At 36.6% G+C, this 17,951-nt stretch overlaps 2 protein-coding genes across 2 annotated transcripts; both read left to right on the forward strand.

The window, feature by feature from the left end:
• Positions 1-1,439: 1,439 nt before the first annotated feature.
• Positions 1,440-3,246, forward strand: LOC136061889 (LRR receptor-like serine/threonine-protein kinase EFR). The gene is made up of 2 exons (XM_065760278.1): positions 1,440-3,126; positions 3,242-3,246. The coding sequence occupies exons 1-2, from the start codon at positions 1,440-1,442 to the stop codon at positions 3,244-3,246; spliced, it is 1,692 nt and encodes a 563-aa protein (XP_065616350.1).
• LOC112006918 (receptor kinase-like protein Xa21) lies at positions 2,989-5,838 on the forward strand. The gene is made up of 2 exons (XM_024039238.2): positions 2,989-4,431; positions 5,347-5,838. The coding sequence occupies exons 1-2, from the start codon at positions 3,339-3,341 to the stop codon at positions 5,700-5,702; spliced, it is 1,449 nt and encodes a 482-aa protein (XP_023895006.2). The 5' UTR covers positions 2,989-3,338; the 3' UTR covers positions 5,703-5,838.
• The last annotated feature ends 12,113 nt before the right edge of the window (positions 5,839-17,951 follow it).

The raw sequence follows: 17,951 nt of genomic DNA on the forward strand, positions 1-17,951 counted from the left end.
GGGGCAATTGAAGACGGTAAAATGGATGTAGACAGTCTCATCCTACTAAACCAACCATGAGCGACGGTACTTTGTCTCGTGATCAAAATGAGGGAAGAAGAAGAGGGGAATGTGCACAAGAGGACGGACCCAACATGGCGGACAGATCAGAAAGCCAATGAATATAGAGTGGACGGTAGTAAGGCCACGAGGCATCCCCATGGTTTAAGTAGTCCTCAAGAAACTTCAAAAGGAAATATCTTGCACCTCACGATTAACCATAATCAATGAAATCTCTATATGGAAAGAATCCCATAAAATATTTACTTTTATGAGGATCTTCTTTATAAGGAAACATTCCTCTTCCCCAAGAAAGGGAAAAGTCGGTTCTACACTACTATAAAAATCCCAAAATACTCCCAAACTAAGGCACGCATAATTGACCCCAACTCGGCACTCTAGGGTTGTGAGAAACTTTCTAACTTAACCTTCGGAGGGTCTTTGCCCAGTATCACACTAGTACTCTCCTAAGGTCTTCTTATTCTGTGTTGTGCAGGTGTTGTCTTGAGCACGTGAGGACTGTGTGACTTATTGATGATTTTCGGCATCATCATAATATATTTTTATTTCTTTTTATTAAAGTTATGGTTCAACTATGATATTCAGTTCTTTATATGAAATTAACATCAGTTTAGTTGGTATTACTTATCAAATTATTATATATTTAATGTATCAAATTAACCTTGATTTGATTAGTATTAAATAATTTTGTTTAATTAATATTTACATATCAAAGTTCACACATAAATTTTTTGCATTAGGCTTCAAATTATGTTGGGCCACCCTAGCCTATAGTTAAAATTTAAAGTACATCTTTTGTAAATTTACCTATTAAAAGTAGAAAATCCCTCTTCAATTTACATCATCCACAATGACCGGAGTAGAATTTTGGGATATGCAGCATCTCATAAAGGCAATAAAATTATAAATATTGCTTTGGCCATTTTTTCTTGCGTGGTGGAAGTGTCTTGTGCAATCCCTCTTTTTTTTAATAAAAAAATAAATAAATAAAAACATGACGGGACGGGAGTGGAATTTTGAGTCATGGGCAATTATAGAGCATAGACTTCCATGTGGGATTGCCAATCAGTTTTATAGTTTATTTAACAGACCGTTGGTTACGTTTTAAGTTTATAAAAGCACATAATATGTGTAACACACTATAAGCAATTATCCATAATTTATTCATAAAGTTGAGATTGGTCAAGACTTCTAAGGCAATAAAATTATATTATGTTCACACATATGATTGAACTCCCCTACCACACGATATGAACACCACCTACCAACAGGAATCGAATCGTTGCCTATAAATTAAACTCAAGCTGTCTTTCTAGCACACTCAAGCCCTCTTCTCTGTGTCTCCCTTGCACACTAGTCAAGTCATGTTGCTAATAGAAATGCCATCCATTCTCTTGCTTCTGCTCCTGGCTTTTCTCTTAGTGCAGCCATGCATATCTCACTTGTCCCAATCTTCCAACAACTTTACTGATCAATCAGCTCTTATTGCCTTCAAATCTAAAATCACTTTTGCTCCAAACGATACTGCCTTCACTGCTGCTGGTAACTGGTCAACAACAACAAACTTCTGTGAGTGGTTTGGGGTCTCTTGCAGTCGACGCAGACAAAGATTCACGGCCTTGAACCTTTCCTACGTGGGTCTCCACGGCACCATTTCCCCTCTTATTTCCAACCTCTCCTTCCTAGTCTCACTTGATCTTTCTAACAACAGCTTCTATGGTTTTCTGCCTCATGAGATAAGTCGTCTACATCGCTTGAGGGTACTTACCTTGCAATTCAACCTATTGGAAGGTAGTATCCCCCCAACCATACATAATTGCCAGAAGCTTGAATATTTATCTCTTCGTAACAACAAGTTGAGTGGTGGCATACCTAAGGAGTTGGGCATGTTACCTATGCTTCGTGAATTACACCTTCATTCTAACAGTCTTATTGGTGCAATTCCGTGGTCCCTCGGCAATATGTCGTCATTAAAGATATTGAATTTGCAATTTAATAACCTCACTGGTACATTCCCTCGTGACATCTTTAACTTGTCTTTTATAACGGTTATTGCTATTACAAAAAATCACATCTCAGGAACTCTTCCGATGAATCTTTGCAAGCACTGCCCTAATCTTCAACGACTGTATATTTCCTTCAATGAATTCAGCGGTAAGCTTCCCTCACAGTTTAATCATTGTAGAGAGATTTTACTCTTATCTCTGTCACTCAATAAGTTTAGTGGAAATATTCCAAAAGGTCTTGGGAGTTTAGAAAAGCTTGAATTTATTACCCTTTCAATAAACAACTTAACTGGAAATATACCTCCTATCATAAGCAACCTGTCGATGTTACAAGAGTTTAACATTGACTACAACAACATTGAAGGTAGCATTCCAAGTGATTTATGGCGTCTCCCAAATCTGACTGTTTTGGGAGCTTACGAGAATGATCTCACTGGAACAATACCCCAAAATATCTTTAACATTACCTCTCTAAAAAAGCTCCATTTGGCGGCAAATTCTTTTTCTGGAGATCTTCCATTAGATACTAGGATCTCTTGCCCCAATCTTGAAATTCTGGCTCTTTTTTCCAACAAATTCAGTGGTCGTATCCCATCATATCTTTCAAACTGTTCCAACCTCATCGAAGTAGATTTTAGTAGAAATTTTCTCTCTGGGCCAATACCCATAAGTCTTGGAAACTTGAAATTTATCAAAATACTTCGTCTGGCTTATAATCAGCTAACTGGGGAGCCTGGAGATCAAGAGCATAGTTTCCTTACATCTTTAGCTAGTGGCAGATTTTTGGAGGAGATAACCACATCCTTGAATCCCTTGAATATTTCAATTCCGGATGCCATTGAAAACCTTTCAGATTCACTTCAATACATTTTTGCAGATGAATGCCAAATAAAGGGTCAAATTCCAATGGGAATTGGTTCCTTGAAAAACTTGAACTTGCTTGATTTGTGGGGTAATAGTTTGACTGGAAAAATACCGTCAACATTTGTGGGATTAGAGAGCTTGCAAAGATTGTATCTTGACGAAAATAAGATTGAAGGATTCATTCCAAAACAACTTTGTAAATTAAAGAATTTGGGAGAATTGGGTCTCTCAAATAATAATATCTTTGGATCCATCCCAAACTGCATTGGAAACCTCAATCTTTTGCAAAAATTATACCTGAGTCATAACAGGCTAACATCGTCAATCCCATTGAATTTGTGGAGTCTTAAAAATCTAATATTCTTGAATTTATCATTGAATTCCCTTGTTGGATCATTGCCTCCAAACATGACAAAATTGGTTGCTATGGTATCCATGGACTTGTCTTGTAACCAAATTACTGGTAACATTTCGAGTATCATTGGTACTTTTGAAAGCCTAAGTTATCTAAATTTGTCAAAGAATTTATTCCAAGGAGACATTCCACAATCTTTTGGACAACTGAAAGGATTGGAAAAACTAGATCTCTCATACAATAATCTCTCTGGTGAAATTCCCAAGTCTCTTGGTGCACTTCCATATCTCAACTATTTGAATTTGTCCTTCAATGACTTATCAGGAGAAATTCCATCTGGTGGACCTTTTGCAAACTTCACAAGGAAATCATTTTTAGGTAACGAAGCACTTTGTGGGAATCCAATTTTTGGAGTTCCACCTTGCACAAGTCCGAGTTCTCGAGGATTAAAGGTGAAACAACTTTTGCTCAAATATATTGTACCTATCATTGCATCATTTATAATCTTTGCATCACTAGTCATTATGCTAAGAAGACATCCAAGATGTAACATACATATTCTAGGTTTACCTATCACTTTGCCTTCTGTGGATTATAGAATGATATCATATCATGAGCTTTGTTGTGGGACAAACAACTTTTGTGAAAGCAACTTGCTTGGAACTGGAGGTTTTGGTTCTGTGTACAAAGGGACACTATCTGATGGGACTATTGTTGCTGTCAAAGTTTTAAATCTGCAATTACAGGGTGCTTTCAAAAGTTTTGATGTTGAATGCATGGTGTTAAGGGCAATCCGTCATAGGAATCTAGTTAAAGTTATAAGTACATGCTCCAACCCGGAGTTTAGAGCTTTGGTGTTGCAATACATGTCAAATGGTAGCCTTGAAAAGTGGTTATACTCTCACAACTATTGCTTGAATCTTGTTCAAAGAGTAAGCATTATGGTTGATGTTGCATTAGCGTTGGATTATCTTCATAATGGTCAATCAGAACCTGTGGTTCATTGCGATTTGAAGCCAAATAATATCCTCCTGGATGAAGACATGGTTGCACATGTGGGTGACTTTGGCATTGCAAAGATTTTGATTGAAAATAAAGATGTAACACAAACCAAAACCCTTGGTACTATTGGCTACATCGCACCAGGTATATTAATTCACCTCTACTTTATTTAATTGCTAGGCTAATTTCAGGAATAACCTTAACAATGGCTATTTGCAAGAAAAACAATGTGTTATGTGTGCCAGTTTTCACTAGCTCGAATTTGTAGTTGCATTAAATTCATAGAAATATACACTATACTCAAATTATCTGTTTTATGAGCCATTTTGACTAGTGAAATACGAATTAATTAAATAGGATCAAGATAGTGTGAGTTTCAATATTGGACTAGTATAATACTTGTTTGGCTTGCCTTATGCCCACTTATAATTTTGGCTTGCCTTATGCCCACTAGTTATAATTCATTTTATAGCTGTTGAGTATATACTTATGCAGTTTTGGTATTTTTTTTTTTTTTCTTTTCAAGTCTATATATTTGAAAATGCTTTACATAGAGAAAATGCAAGTTTTTAAAAATTTTAAAGAAATTTTGTATTTTGAAAATTTGCGGTTTGAGACCACTTTACCAAACAGTCACTCAGTTGTCCTAAAATTGATTAAAAAAATTTCAACTATGGTGACAAGCCTCCAAGTTAATATAAATCATTCAAAGTCTAACTTAAATGGAGACACAAAGTAACATAGCTCTTAAAGACACAAAGTAAGCCTGATAATTACTCCAAAATCCAAATAACAAGGATAAACCATAAGGACATAATAGGATCCCAATAATAATAATGAACTATAAAAAATAGGAAATAAATAAATAAAAGGAATCTAGTATATATATACATCAAAAGCTAGACCTTGGATGGATATGGTAAACACATTTAAAGGAAAAAAAACATGTATAAATGTGTGTGTAATATTGTTGTATTAAAAGGACATAATTGTAAAGTGCTTTTTTTCAAGCATGTGGATCACTAACTTAAAACTTCTTGACAAATGTGAGTATGACAGAGTTTGGTTTCGAAGGGAGAGTGTCCACCAAAAGTGACATTTATAGCTATGGGATAATATTATTGGAGATGATCACGAGAAAGAAGCCCACTGATGATATGTTTGTTGGAGAACTTGCTATAAGGCAATGGATTTTATCACTACCTTACAAAATGGAAGTTGTGGATGATGGTTTACTTAGAATAGAAGATGGGAGGGATGTAATTTTCATGCAAACTATTCTTTCATCTATCTTTGAATTAGGCTTGAGGTGCTCTGAAGAATTACCAGATCAAAGACTTGACATCAAAGATGTGGTGGCCAAGGTTAACAAAATCAAATTGGCACTTCTTGGAAACAGAAATAGGGGTATTTGATATCTAAGTTATTGCTTAAGTTTCTTGTGTGTGCTCACATAGATACGTTGTAAAGCAAGCTTTCATGTTTGTCTTCTTATATTTTATCATTTTTTTTTTATTTTTTTTTTATTTTTTATCTTTTGTATAATTTTGATATGAACAAGGTTTATTCTCCATCCAACAATGATGCGGTGATTAATAAATCCATCCAGTTGTATTAAATCATATGGCTCATTAAATTATTTAAACAAGTTACCCATCTTATTAAATAGGTCATGTAAATAAATGTACACGTAGATGATCATTCGAAACTCCATGTAATGACTTCAAGAAATTTTTCTATTTTCCTCCAAATTGTTTTGGAAATAAATACTATCCTTCTTTTGTTTCCTTTTTGATCTATGTGTTGATAGCCAACACGCATTTCATTCTTATAATCTAATCTAGTGGATAAGTTGTTTTAGGTTGTAAAGAGAAGAATCAAAACCAACATTGTGTGTCAAGCCACATGTACAATTGGATGGTCATTCGAATCGCCATGTAATGACTCCATTGTTTTGTGATAGGCCAAAAACGTATTAATCCCTTGTGATTAAATTAATTAATTAGCCAAGTTTAATTAATTAATTCAATTAACATGCAAAGCGTGTGGTAGCACAAACAAATCACCAATTAATCTAAGTGCAGTGGAAAATAAATTTGACACGGTGATTTGTTTACGAATGGGGAAAACCTAGACAACAAAAACCCCACTGGGTGATTTTCAAGTCACCACTCCCAAAATTCTACTATTATCACAACAAGCGGTTACAAGTAAAGGAATCCCAGTGCCTTATAGCAACCTACAATTGAACCCTTATCCCAATACCCAATTGGACTTGTTCTGTAGTGACAATTTCCCCTTTTGATGCACAGCTCTCAAGTACGTAACTAATCAATTGCGCAGATCCCAGTACGCGACTTCAATCACCAACTAGAGAAGATTGTTGGCTGTAAAATTCTTCAGTTCATCCACGATGAAGATCAAGAAGATGCTTGGTCACAAAACCCTTTGGTCCGCATACACAGCAACTTCTTCAAGAATGATGAACAAGGGCAAAACTTTGTCTCCAGTCACAATTTGCTTGAGCAAACTTTTTCTCAAAGCTTATGCAACTTGTGTACTCTTTGATGGCCCTTAAAATAATCTTTTTATATGTCTAGGGTTATGAGAAAAGAAGGCCCAAAGACATATTCACGGATCCCAAGAAATCAGATCATAATTTTCGTTTCTTTCTTAAACCTCGACAGATAGGAGCTGTCGAGCAGGTGTCGAGCACACGGGCTGAACAGCTTCAGAAACTTCGACACATGCTAGCTGTCGAGCTTTAATGAACTTGCACTTCTCAGCTTGTTTCTTGGACAGACTTGATGACTTCAACACTTAATCTTGAAACACAGTGTCTTGAAGTATTAAACACATCTTAGATCTTCCCAATTACAAGTAAAGTGCATTTTGTCAAAGGATTAACCAATTACATAAAATAGTGACATATGTTCCTAACAAGTGAATCACATATGTCCTAACAATCTCCCCCGTTGGAAATCCGTGACAAAACCACAACAAACAAATGAATATATGAGAGAAGTCATAAATCACTCAACTCATACTCACTTGTTGAATACAATAAAATCTATTATAATACAAACTCTTGAAAAACTTTGCAAGAAGAGAGTTTATGGCAAGTAGACTTTGACAACCTATATTTTGGAAACACTTTAAACAAAACTCATCAAGGCATCTTAATGTGAAGTAGAAATAATAGATTGCATACAATAAATAAGAAACATGTGCATAAAAAGAGAAAAGAAACAATACATGTAAGGGGTAGGTGAAAAGGAACATACATCAACATATAAAGAAGATAAGTACAATGTATGTCAATAAATAGTCATAAGACCCAATGTAAAAGAACAATGTATCTATAAAAGAAAGAAAAGAAAAGATACATAATATCCTCACTACATCCCTCAAGAAAAATATCAACACTCCCCCTAACAAAATGTCCTATACTAACTCTTCTCCTAAGAATGACTACTCTCGTATCCCAAAACTAACTACTCCCCTTTTTTGTCATGAGTGACAAAGGGTAGAGTGTCAAGTAGACATCTCATCGGTAGAGCTAGTATCTCCATCATCATCATCAGAAGCATCAACGTCATCACCATCATCATCATCACCCTTAGCTGCAAAATCAGAAGCCACTAGAGGAGGTAAAGGAGAAGCCTCAGAAGAGAAATCACCTATGGTCGCCTGCCGCCTAGCAATACAACCAACACGAACATTCAGCTGATACAACTCAGTCGAGAGTGTATCAAGGCGAGCATCCATGCACTAAAGCTGCGCCATGATGTCTCCTAGAATCACATCACCCATGGAAGAGGAAGGGGCGGATGTGGATAGGGCAGATCGAGATGGAGCTGAACGGGAGGGAGGAGCTGCTAACTCTTGTCGCGATCGAAACTGCGCCTCACTACGTTTTACGGTAGCAGCATCTACGGCACACATAAAAGTGAAATAGTCGAACACCAAAAAAGGGACAGAAAAATAGCGTAAAATTCTCGTGATAGCAGAACGAAATATGAGCTTATCACGGGACATCGAATCCAAATGAACATCTATGATAGAAAGAATGAAATGAGAAGGGAAGTCTATAGTAAGATGCTCAAGAAGTGATAACAAAAACCGAGCACGAGGTTCTGTGATGAAGTTATAATAAGAGAGTGGATGCAAAACAAAAGTCATCGCCAAGTTCAAGAATCTAGGACGTTTAGCAAAAGGTCGACATGGTGTAAACTAATGCTCACCCCAATCGAAAGGGCGCTCACAAAAAGCAGACATGAGCTCATCCTTGGACACAGTCCTCGGATACTCACAACTAGGATAGTCAGGAAACTCTACCCTAGGAACCCGAAGCACATTCGCAACAAGCTGCGGTGTGACAGGAATGCGTATACCTCAAATGCAAGTGAAGAAAAGAGGTACTGAATGATCAATCCCATGCATGTTGGAGTTGGAGTAAAACTCCTAAATAAGCACAAGAGGACAGGTGACTGGGACGTCACACAGTGACTCCCATACCCGATTGTGAATGACATCAGAAAGGTCGGTGTTGGCGAAGTTTGCCAAAATGACTTGGCGTTCTTCATGAATGCCTCGTCTAGAAAAGTTCTCCGATAAAGCCTTTCGGGCATCCTCATCATGGAACCGAATAATAGAGGGAGTAGGATTAGAAGACGAAGATGTTCCAAAATGAAGAGGGTTCTGAGACGGAGTAGATTTACACTTAGGTGCCATAGACACTACTAACATAAACAAAAAGAAAGGGAGAGAAAGAGAGACAATCAGAAAAGCTCCAAAGCAGTTCAAATATAGCAAGTAAATTGAAAAGAGAGTACGTATGCATGGAAAATGCATGAACATGTGACATAAAAAAGAAAATTCATCATGGGCTCAGCCCAATCCAATTCTACCAGCACACACTCAATTTGCACACATCTGAATGCATAATAATATTTTTATAATGCATATTTGATGCAATGCATGAATTTTTAAGATCACATTAGCATAACCCAACCCAAAAATTTCAGCAATAACTCATCAATTTTGAAAAACCCCAAAATTTTTCAAAAACCCTAAAACCTAGGTTTCAAAACATGAAAATGCATGAAGATGAGAGATTAGAAGTTTACCAAGTGAAGAAAAACTTGAAAAAGCTAAAAGCAACCTTGAGGAAAGGATTTGGAGTGAGTGAGAGAGGTTTGGGAGGTGAACAGACAAACGTATCGAGAGAGAGATCGAGAGAAATGAGGTTCAAATTGCACAAGGAAGAATATATAGAACCTCAGTAAATCTCGACAGATGAAGGTATCGAGAGGTGTTGAGCCAAATGTCGAGGAAGGTGTCAAGAAAAACAACTTTGATAGAAACAGGTGTTGAGAATGTGTCGAGGAGCAAAACACCAGATACAAGAACAGAAGTTCGATTGGTCGACCAGCTGTCAAGGAGCTATCAAGGAGACATGAACTTTCTTGATCGATCCACCAAGTGTCAAGAAGCTGTCGAGATTGCGATAAGAAAAAGCTTAAGTAGCTCGACAAATAGCAAGGTGTCGAGGAGCTGTCGAGCTAGCCTTTAAAAACAGTTTTTCAAGAAGAGAAAAACATAGACATGAATGCAATCAGTCATGCAACTCAACCAATGATCCAATCAACATATTAAGCTCTCAAAATCATCTCTTAACAACAATTTTAATCACATGGATCTCAAAATTACACACACATACACTAAACAAGTCTAGCCAATTTTATATTTCAAAAACAAGTCAAGACAGTTTAGTGAGCATACATAAATACATGTAAACCTTGTGATGGCCAAATCACATTGTACCTGCACATGTATCAAGAGTAGAAAAGAATATTGCGTGTTGTGTGTGAAAAACATCGCAATATTGCATAAGTGTATACATGTTATGACAATTTTAGATATGAGAAAATCACTTTAACTCATACACAATCATAACCGTTTGATGGGGGCTATCACCTTTGATGTACATCCTATAACTCCCACATCTCCTAGAATACACGCTTGCAATTATATTTAAAGCATTTTTAATCTTTTTGCTTTTTATTTTTCTTTGCGTAGTTTTTTTTTTTTTTTTTTTTTTTTTTTTTTTCATATCATGCATAGGCATATAAGAGAAAGAAAAGAAATACCCAAGATGTTAAGCATTTAACATTGCACTTTTGGTATGCCGAAGCATACAAATGTTATTTATGATTGACGGGCAACAGTGGTGAGGTGATTATTAATGCCTTTTTCTTAGGATTTTCTAATCCTACCCGTCAAAAAGAGTGATATGAGTGTTAAGTACAAGAGATAACTTAATCTTACTCATCACAAACAACAGCCACAAAGCTCACTTGCTTAGTTGTGCATAGAGATGCTCATCTAAGCTACAAAAGATACAAAGTTTAGAAAACTTTGTTTCAATGGCCATCCAAGGTACACAAGTACCAATGTACACAAAACACACACTGTTTTTGTATTTTTCTGATTTTTCATTTTTTTTTAAAAATTTTATATGAAAAAAAAAATAAACAAAACTGAAAAATAAACAAACAAAAACATGTTAAACAAAGCAAAGCAAAAACTAGATGTAAATGCATGAGGAAGGAAAAAGAAGAGAAAGAGATCAATCCATGGAAATTACACCAATGTTTTGACGAAAGAAATCAAAACGTTTGCTGTCAAGAGGTTTGGTGAACAAGTCAACCTTCTGATCATCGGTGTGAATAAACTCAAGAGTGAGAATACCATCTTCAACAAGCTCCCTAATGAAGTGATGTTGAATCGCTATGTGTTTGGTTCAAGAATGTTGAACCGGATTCTTAGAGATGTTGATGGCACTGGTATTGTCACAATAGATGGTGAGATGCTCTTGACAAATACCATAATCATGGAGGAGTTTTTGCATCCATAGGAGTTGGATGCAACAACTACCAGCAGCGATGTACTCAGCTTCTGTAGTGGATAAAGAAATGGAGTTCTACTTTTTGCTCATCCAAGAGATGAGATTGTTACCCACATAAAACAACCTCCCAAAGTACTCTTTCTATCATCAGCATTCCCAGCCCAATCAGCATCAGAATACCCAGCTAAGACATCATTTGTGTCCTTACTGTACCACACACCGAACTCAGCAATGGTTTTGACATACTTTATAATTCTTTTTAAAGCAGTCATATGAGATTCTTTGGGGTTAGCCTGATATCTAGCACACACACCAACACTATAACTAATGTTAGGTCTACTAGTAGTACGGTAAAGAAGACTACCTATCATGCTTAGAGATGGATCAACACTCTTGCCTAACAAGTCCACAGTGAGTTTAATATTTGGGCTCATGGGGGTTCTAACAGAACTAGCAGATTCCAAACCAAACTTTTTCACAAGATTCTTAGCATATTTAGATTGAAATAGAAATATACCTGAATCTTGTTGACGAATCTGCAATCCAAGGAAGTGAGTTAGCTCTCCAATCATGCTCCTCTTGAATTCTGCTTGCATGAGTTTTGAGAAGCCATAAGCAAATTCATCCTTAGTCGACCCAAAAATGATATCATCAACATAGACTTGAGCAATTATCAACTCACCATCTTCCCTTTTGATGAAGAGAGTTTGATTAGCCTTTCCTTTTGTGAACCTATGTGACACTAGATATTGTGTAAGTCTATCATACCAAGCTTTAGAGGCTTTTTTCAATCCATAAAGTGCATTCGTGAGGTATAACACATGATTCAGAAAGTGTGGATCAATGAATCCTTTTGGTTGAACCACATAGACATCTTCTTTAAGTAGCCTATTCAAGAAAGCAGTCTTCACATCCATCTGATAAAGTTTGAACTTCAGATGACATGCTAGGGCAAGGAGAATTCTAATGGACTCCATACGAGTAACTGGGGCAAATGTTTCATCACAGTCTACTCCTTCCATTTGTGAGTATCCTTGAGCTACAAGCCGAGCCTTGTTGCGGATCACATTGCCTTCTTCATTAGTCTTATTGCAGAATATCCACTTTGTGTTGATGATGTGCTCACCATCCGGTCTAAGTACTACAGTCCAGACATCATTCCTTTGAAATTGAAGTAGTTCATCATGCATTGCTTCGACCCAACTTTCATCCTGAAGAGCTTCCTCAACTTTTGTGGGTTCAACCTGTGACAAATAACAAGAATAAGACACAAAGTTAGCTACACATTTATCAATAGTACATTTCCTTAATGTGAGTTCATTCATATTTCCCACAATAACATCTGGAGGATGATTTAATTTAATCCTGGAAGAAGGTCCTTTCTCTTCATGAGATCCAGAATCTAGTGAAGTGGGTATATCTGTAGAATCTTCCACAACACTAGGAGTACCGGGAATATTAGGAGATGCAGGTTCTTGTTCAACAATTTCTTAAACTTCCTTAGGCTCGGGAGGAAGAATTTCTTTGGGGAGTTCCTCAATACCTTTTTCAGAACTGGAATCTAAAGACTCATCAATAACAACATTCATTGTCTCCATTACCTTCATAGTTCTTTTGTTGTATACTTGATAAGCCTTGCCTTTGGAAAAGTAACCCAGAAATATACCTACATAACTTCGGGAGTCAAACTTTCCCACATTCTCTCTATCCTTGAGGATGAAACAAGTACTTCCAAATTTTTTGAAATACTTCACATTTGGCTTCCTTTCCATAACTCATAAGGAGTCTTTTTGGTACCGGGTCTGAAGTACACCCTACTAACCATATGGCATACAGTGTTAACGGCTTCTCCGCACAAGTTTCTAGCCACATCTTTGTTATGCAACATGGCTCTAGTCATCTCCTGAATAACCATGTTCTTTCTTTCTACCACACCATTCTGCTGAGTAATAGGAGTAGAAAATTCTTAAAATATACCTAATCTTGTGCAAAAGGACTTTATATATGAGTTCTCGAATTCTTTACCATGGTCACTTCGAATTTGATCAATCTTCAAGTTCTTTTCATTCTGCAGTCTTGTGCACAAAGCTTCAATGTACTCAAAAGCGTCAGACTTGGATTGTAGGAGAATGACCCAAGTGTACCTAGTGAAGTCGTCTATGACAATCATGATGTATCTCTTATCACCAAGAGACTCGGTTCTAGTTGGACCCATAAGATCTAAATGTAAAAGCTCCAATGGCCTAGATGTAGCTAATATCTGAGTGTCTGGATACTTAGCTTTCATCTGTTTCCCAAGCTGACATGGTCCACACACTACATTGCTCATTCTACTAAGCTTTGGTATCTCTAAGACTAATTCATGCTTAGATACAATAGACAGATGTTTATAACTAGCATGTCCCATTCTTTGATGCCATAGATCTTCATTTGGCAAACGAATGCTATTGCACACAATATTTGCATCAGGAACCAATCCATAATAGTTGTCTAAAGTGCGAACACCATTAATGAGTTTCTTTCCAGACTCATCCATTACAAGACACTTTCCCTTTGAGAGTAGTACCATAAAGTCTTGATCACATATCTGACTTATGTTCAACAGGTGCACCCTTAATCCTTCTACATAAAGAACATTTGTAATGTCCAGTAGTCCAAGTAGAGAGATGATTCCTTTCCCTTTAATCTGTAACTTGCTCCCATCACCAAAAGTGACATTGCCACCTTTCTTAGACTCGAAAATCTTGAAGAGAGATCGGTCTCCAGTCATGTGTCTTGAGCAACCACTGTCAAGGTACCACAAACATGTGTCCATAACTTTAAATGCAGACTTCATCATAAAACACACTTCATGCTTAGATGACAAATCATTGGGAATTGTACTTTCTCTCATCTGATTTTTACATGCTAAGGCTTTAATTTTTACTTTTCTCAGACGAACTCCTTTGTACATTTTCATTCTGAGACAGTCTAGATTCTTCTTAGTCAAACTAAGATCTTTTCCAATAGTCATTATAAGAGAATTCAAAAAAATTTTAGACTTGTATTTTCTGAAACACTCAAATAAATAAAGGTTAGAAAAACAAGACGTATTTGAAAACAAAGATCTCCTCAAACTGGTTACAGCCATGACAACAGGGGTCAATGGATTAACACAGCAATGATTAAACCTAATTAGAGTGTGCCTGCTCTAATACCACTTGATAGGCCAAAAACGTATTGACCCATTGTGATTAAATTAATTAATTAGCCAAGTTTAATTAATTAATTCAATTAACATGACAAGCGCGTGGTAGCACAAACAAATCACCAATTAATCTAAGTGCAGCGAAAAATAAATTTGACACTGTGATTTGTTTACGAATGGGGAAAACCTAGACGGTAAAACCCCCATTGAGTAAATTTAAGGTCACCACTTCCGAAATTCCACTATTATCACAACAAGCGGTTACAAGTATAGAAATCCCAGTACCTTATACAAAACCTACAGTTGAACCCTTACCCCAATACCTAATTAGACTTGTTCTGTAGTGACAATTTTCCCTTTTGATGCACGGCTCCCAAGTACGTGACTAACCAATTGCGTGGATCCCAATATGCGACTTCAATCACCAACTAGAGAAGATTGTTGGCAGCAAAGTTCTTTAGTTCATCCATGATGAAGATTAAGAAAATGCTTTGTCACAAAATCCTGTGGTGCACATACACAACAACTTCTTCAAGAATGATGAACAAGGGCAAAACTTTGTCTCCGATCACAATTTGCTTGAGCAAACTTTTTCTCAAAGCTTGTGCAACTTGTGTACTCTTTTACGGCTTTTAAAATAATCCTTTTATATGTCTAGGGTTAGGAGAAAAGAAGGCCCAAAAACATATTCACGAATCCCAAGAAATTAGATCAGAATTTCTGTTTCTTTCTTAAACCTCAACAGATAGGAGCTGTCGAGCAAGTGTCGAGCACACGGGTTGAACAGCTTCATAAACTTCGACACATGCTAGCTATCCAGATAGTTGTCAAGCTTTAATGAACTTGCACTTCTCAGGTTATTTCTTGGACAGACTTGATGACTTTAACACTTGATCTTGAAACACAGTTTCTTGAAGTATTAAACACATCCTTGATCTACACAATTACAAGTAAAGTGCATTTTGTCAAAGGATTAGCCAATTACATAAAATAATGACATATGTTCCTAACAAGTGAATCACATATGTCCTAACATTTTGGAGAAATTTTCTTATTGTTTTCGAAATAAACTCCATCCGACATGAAATTAATTCTTATAATCTAATATAGTGAATAAGTAGTTTTAGGTTGTAAAGAGATGAACCAGAACCCACATCTTATGTCAAGCCATGTGGTGCTACTAGGTTTAGTCCGATACTATTTGTAATTGCTATAGAAAAGTCCTAGCCATATCTGTGCTTATATCCCAAAAGGACAAGGTCATGTTACAATTGGAGCTTCTTACAATCACTTATAAACCTAAGATTTACCTAATAAACATCCTATGTGAGATTCAACACACACCTATACAACACATACTTAAATAATCTAATCAAATCTTGAGCATATTAATCATGCTCATAGAAAATACTCAAAGAGCCTTAGTCACAGTTAACTAAAGAATTGAAAACATTGGAAATCTGGATCATCACTTCACATTAGGACTTTCACATGACTGTCAACTTAATCATTGGATTTTTTATTTGAACAATTTTGCAAATTAGATTTGTAAGAAATTAAATCTTATATTAGTAGTACCATTAAAAATCAATGAATATAATCATATAATGTATACATGGTAAAAAGGAAATTTCAAAAGTATTGATCATGTGATTAGCTTTTAGGGAAAAATACTAGTAGAATCTTTGATTCATCACAAATCTAATATGTATAGATTTAATTGTCCAAATAAAAAGTTTAATAATTAAATTTACATTCATGTTGAGGTTGAATAATAGTTTTAAATTTTATGTAGCATTTTAACATGTAGTGCAAACTGAAATATTATTATTATTGTTGATGATGCGTAAATCATCAGTCCTGTAGGTTTGTCTAGATGGAGCCGCATCCTCATCACTATTCCTGCAAACGTAGGACAAAGGCTCTCCTATGGTGGTCACCGATGTGGTGCCTACCACAACGGCTCCAATGTCAAAGTTAGTGTATAGAAGCTTTTTGAGAGAAAAATAAAGAAGATTTTGAATATCAGAGATATCTATATAAGAGTATTTTTGGGTGTGTCTCTGTACCTTGTCTGTCTCTGCTTAGTGTGTATTTATAGCTTTGTAGTTTCTAGCTGTTGGGGCCTTAATTGTGGCTTTAGTGCTTCTTCTGTAACGCCTCAGGGCTTATTAATGTAGGTTTTGATGAGCCTCCAACAGTCTGCTAACTAATTGATAACTGTCCGAGCAATTGAATGTTCTCATTAATGACTCGTCTGCCTTCGTCCATGTCATGTCAAGACAAATATATTTGATGAGGTTGTCTGGGAAAGGAGAGTTCATCACCCCAAATTTTGTGGTCATCGTGGCGTGTCACATTGATCATCAGAAGGTGAAAGGTTTTCTGCTCAAACATGGCTCTTGGGATATCGTTCCACATTTAATGTGTAGTGGTGGTGCCACACACATTGTGGCCACATGGCGTGTTTAGACCAGTGGAGTTAATGCCCCATTTGTGTGACTCTTGGGTTTCCCACTGAATTTTAGTTTTTTTTTTTTTTTTTTTTTTTTTTTTTTTTTTTTTTTGCCTAGTTTTAAACTTCCTTCTTTCCTCTTTCCACTTCACTTTTTCCAACTCTTTCTCAATCATTGTTCTGTGCTTCTTCTTCTCCGATCTGCTCCACGTTTTGATTTTCTTTGAGCTTTTGCATTCTGTGGCTGCTTCCTTTGAGATATGTCTCTCTTTTCCCTTTTCTTTTGTTTTTTATGGCACAGATAGATTGTGTGGGTTTCTGATTTCTTTTCTATTTTAGGCTTTTAGGATTTGTCTCTTTTCTTAGTTTTTTGGGTTTCCATGGTTAGTAGCTCTGAAGTTAGGATAGTTTATCCCTCTATCTCGTTCCTTTTTATGCGTTTAGGGGCTTCCTTAGGTGTTTCCCGCTCTTTCTCCCCTTTGATTGAAGGTTTTGTTTTTGAGGGTAATAGTCTTAGTATGGTGTTGGCTAATTTGTTCCCTATACTGCATCAGTTAGTTGATTGGTTCGAGGATTTGATAGTTAAGCGATGAGCAATGTCGGAGGTGAGATCAAGTGAGCTTGAGACAGGGTTGTCGTCTAGTGACGATCTTGTGGAGGTAGAGGCAGACACTGCGGCTTCTGACCCATGTGAAATTAGGGCTTCCATGCTTTTGGGGAGGTGTGTAATCTAGACGATGAAACGCTCTCCAAGTTCAGGGCTAGTTTCAATTTCCTAATAGGGTTAGGGTTCGTCTTCCTCACGAGGAGGAATGGGCTTGTCACTTTTCGCCCGAGAAGGTGTGCTTCTACCAGGCTGCTTTCTTATGCAGGCTTAGATTCCTAGTCCACCCCTTCATCATGGAGCTTTTAGGTCATTTCAACATTACTCCTGGGCAACTTATACCAAATTCGTGGAAGATAGTGATCAGCTGTATGGAGATATGGCTAGCTGCCACTAACGGAGATATGGTCAAGGTGGACGAGTTTACTTACTTATTGTAACACCCGCCTCGCTTAAATTGAATTTAATTGCTTCTAGAGTGGAATTTTTAATTATTTAACTACTTTTG

The sequence above is a fragment of the Quercus suber genome, unplaced genomic scaffold (genome assembly GCF_002906115.3).
Source record: "Quercus suber isolate HL8 unplaced genomic scaffold, Cork oak 2.0 scaffold_361, whole genome shotgun sequence".
NCBI classification, from domain to species: domain Eukaryota; kingdom Viridiplantae; phylum Streptophyta; class Magnoliopsida; order Fagales; family Fagaceae; genus Quercus; species Quercus suber.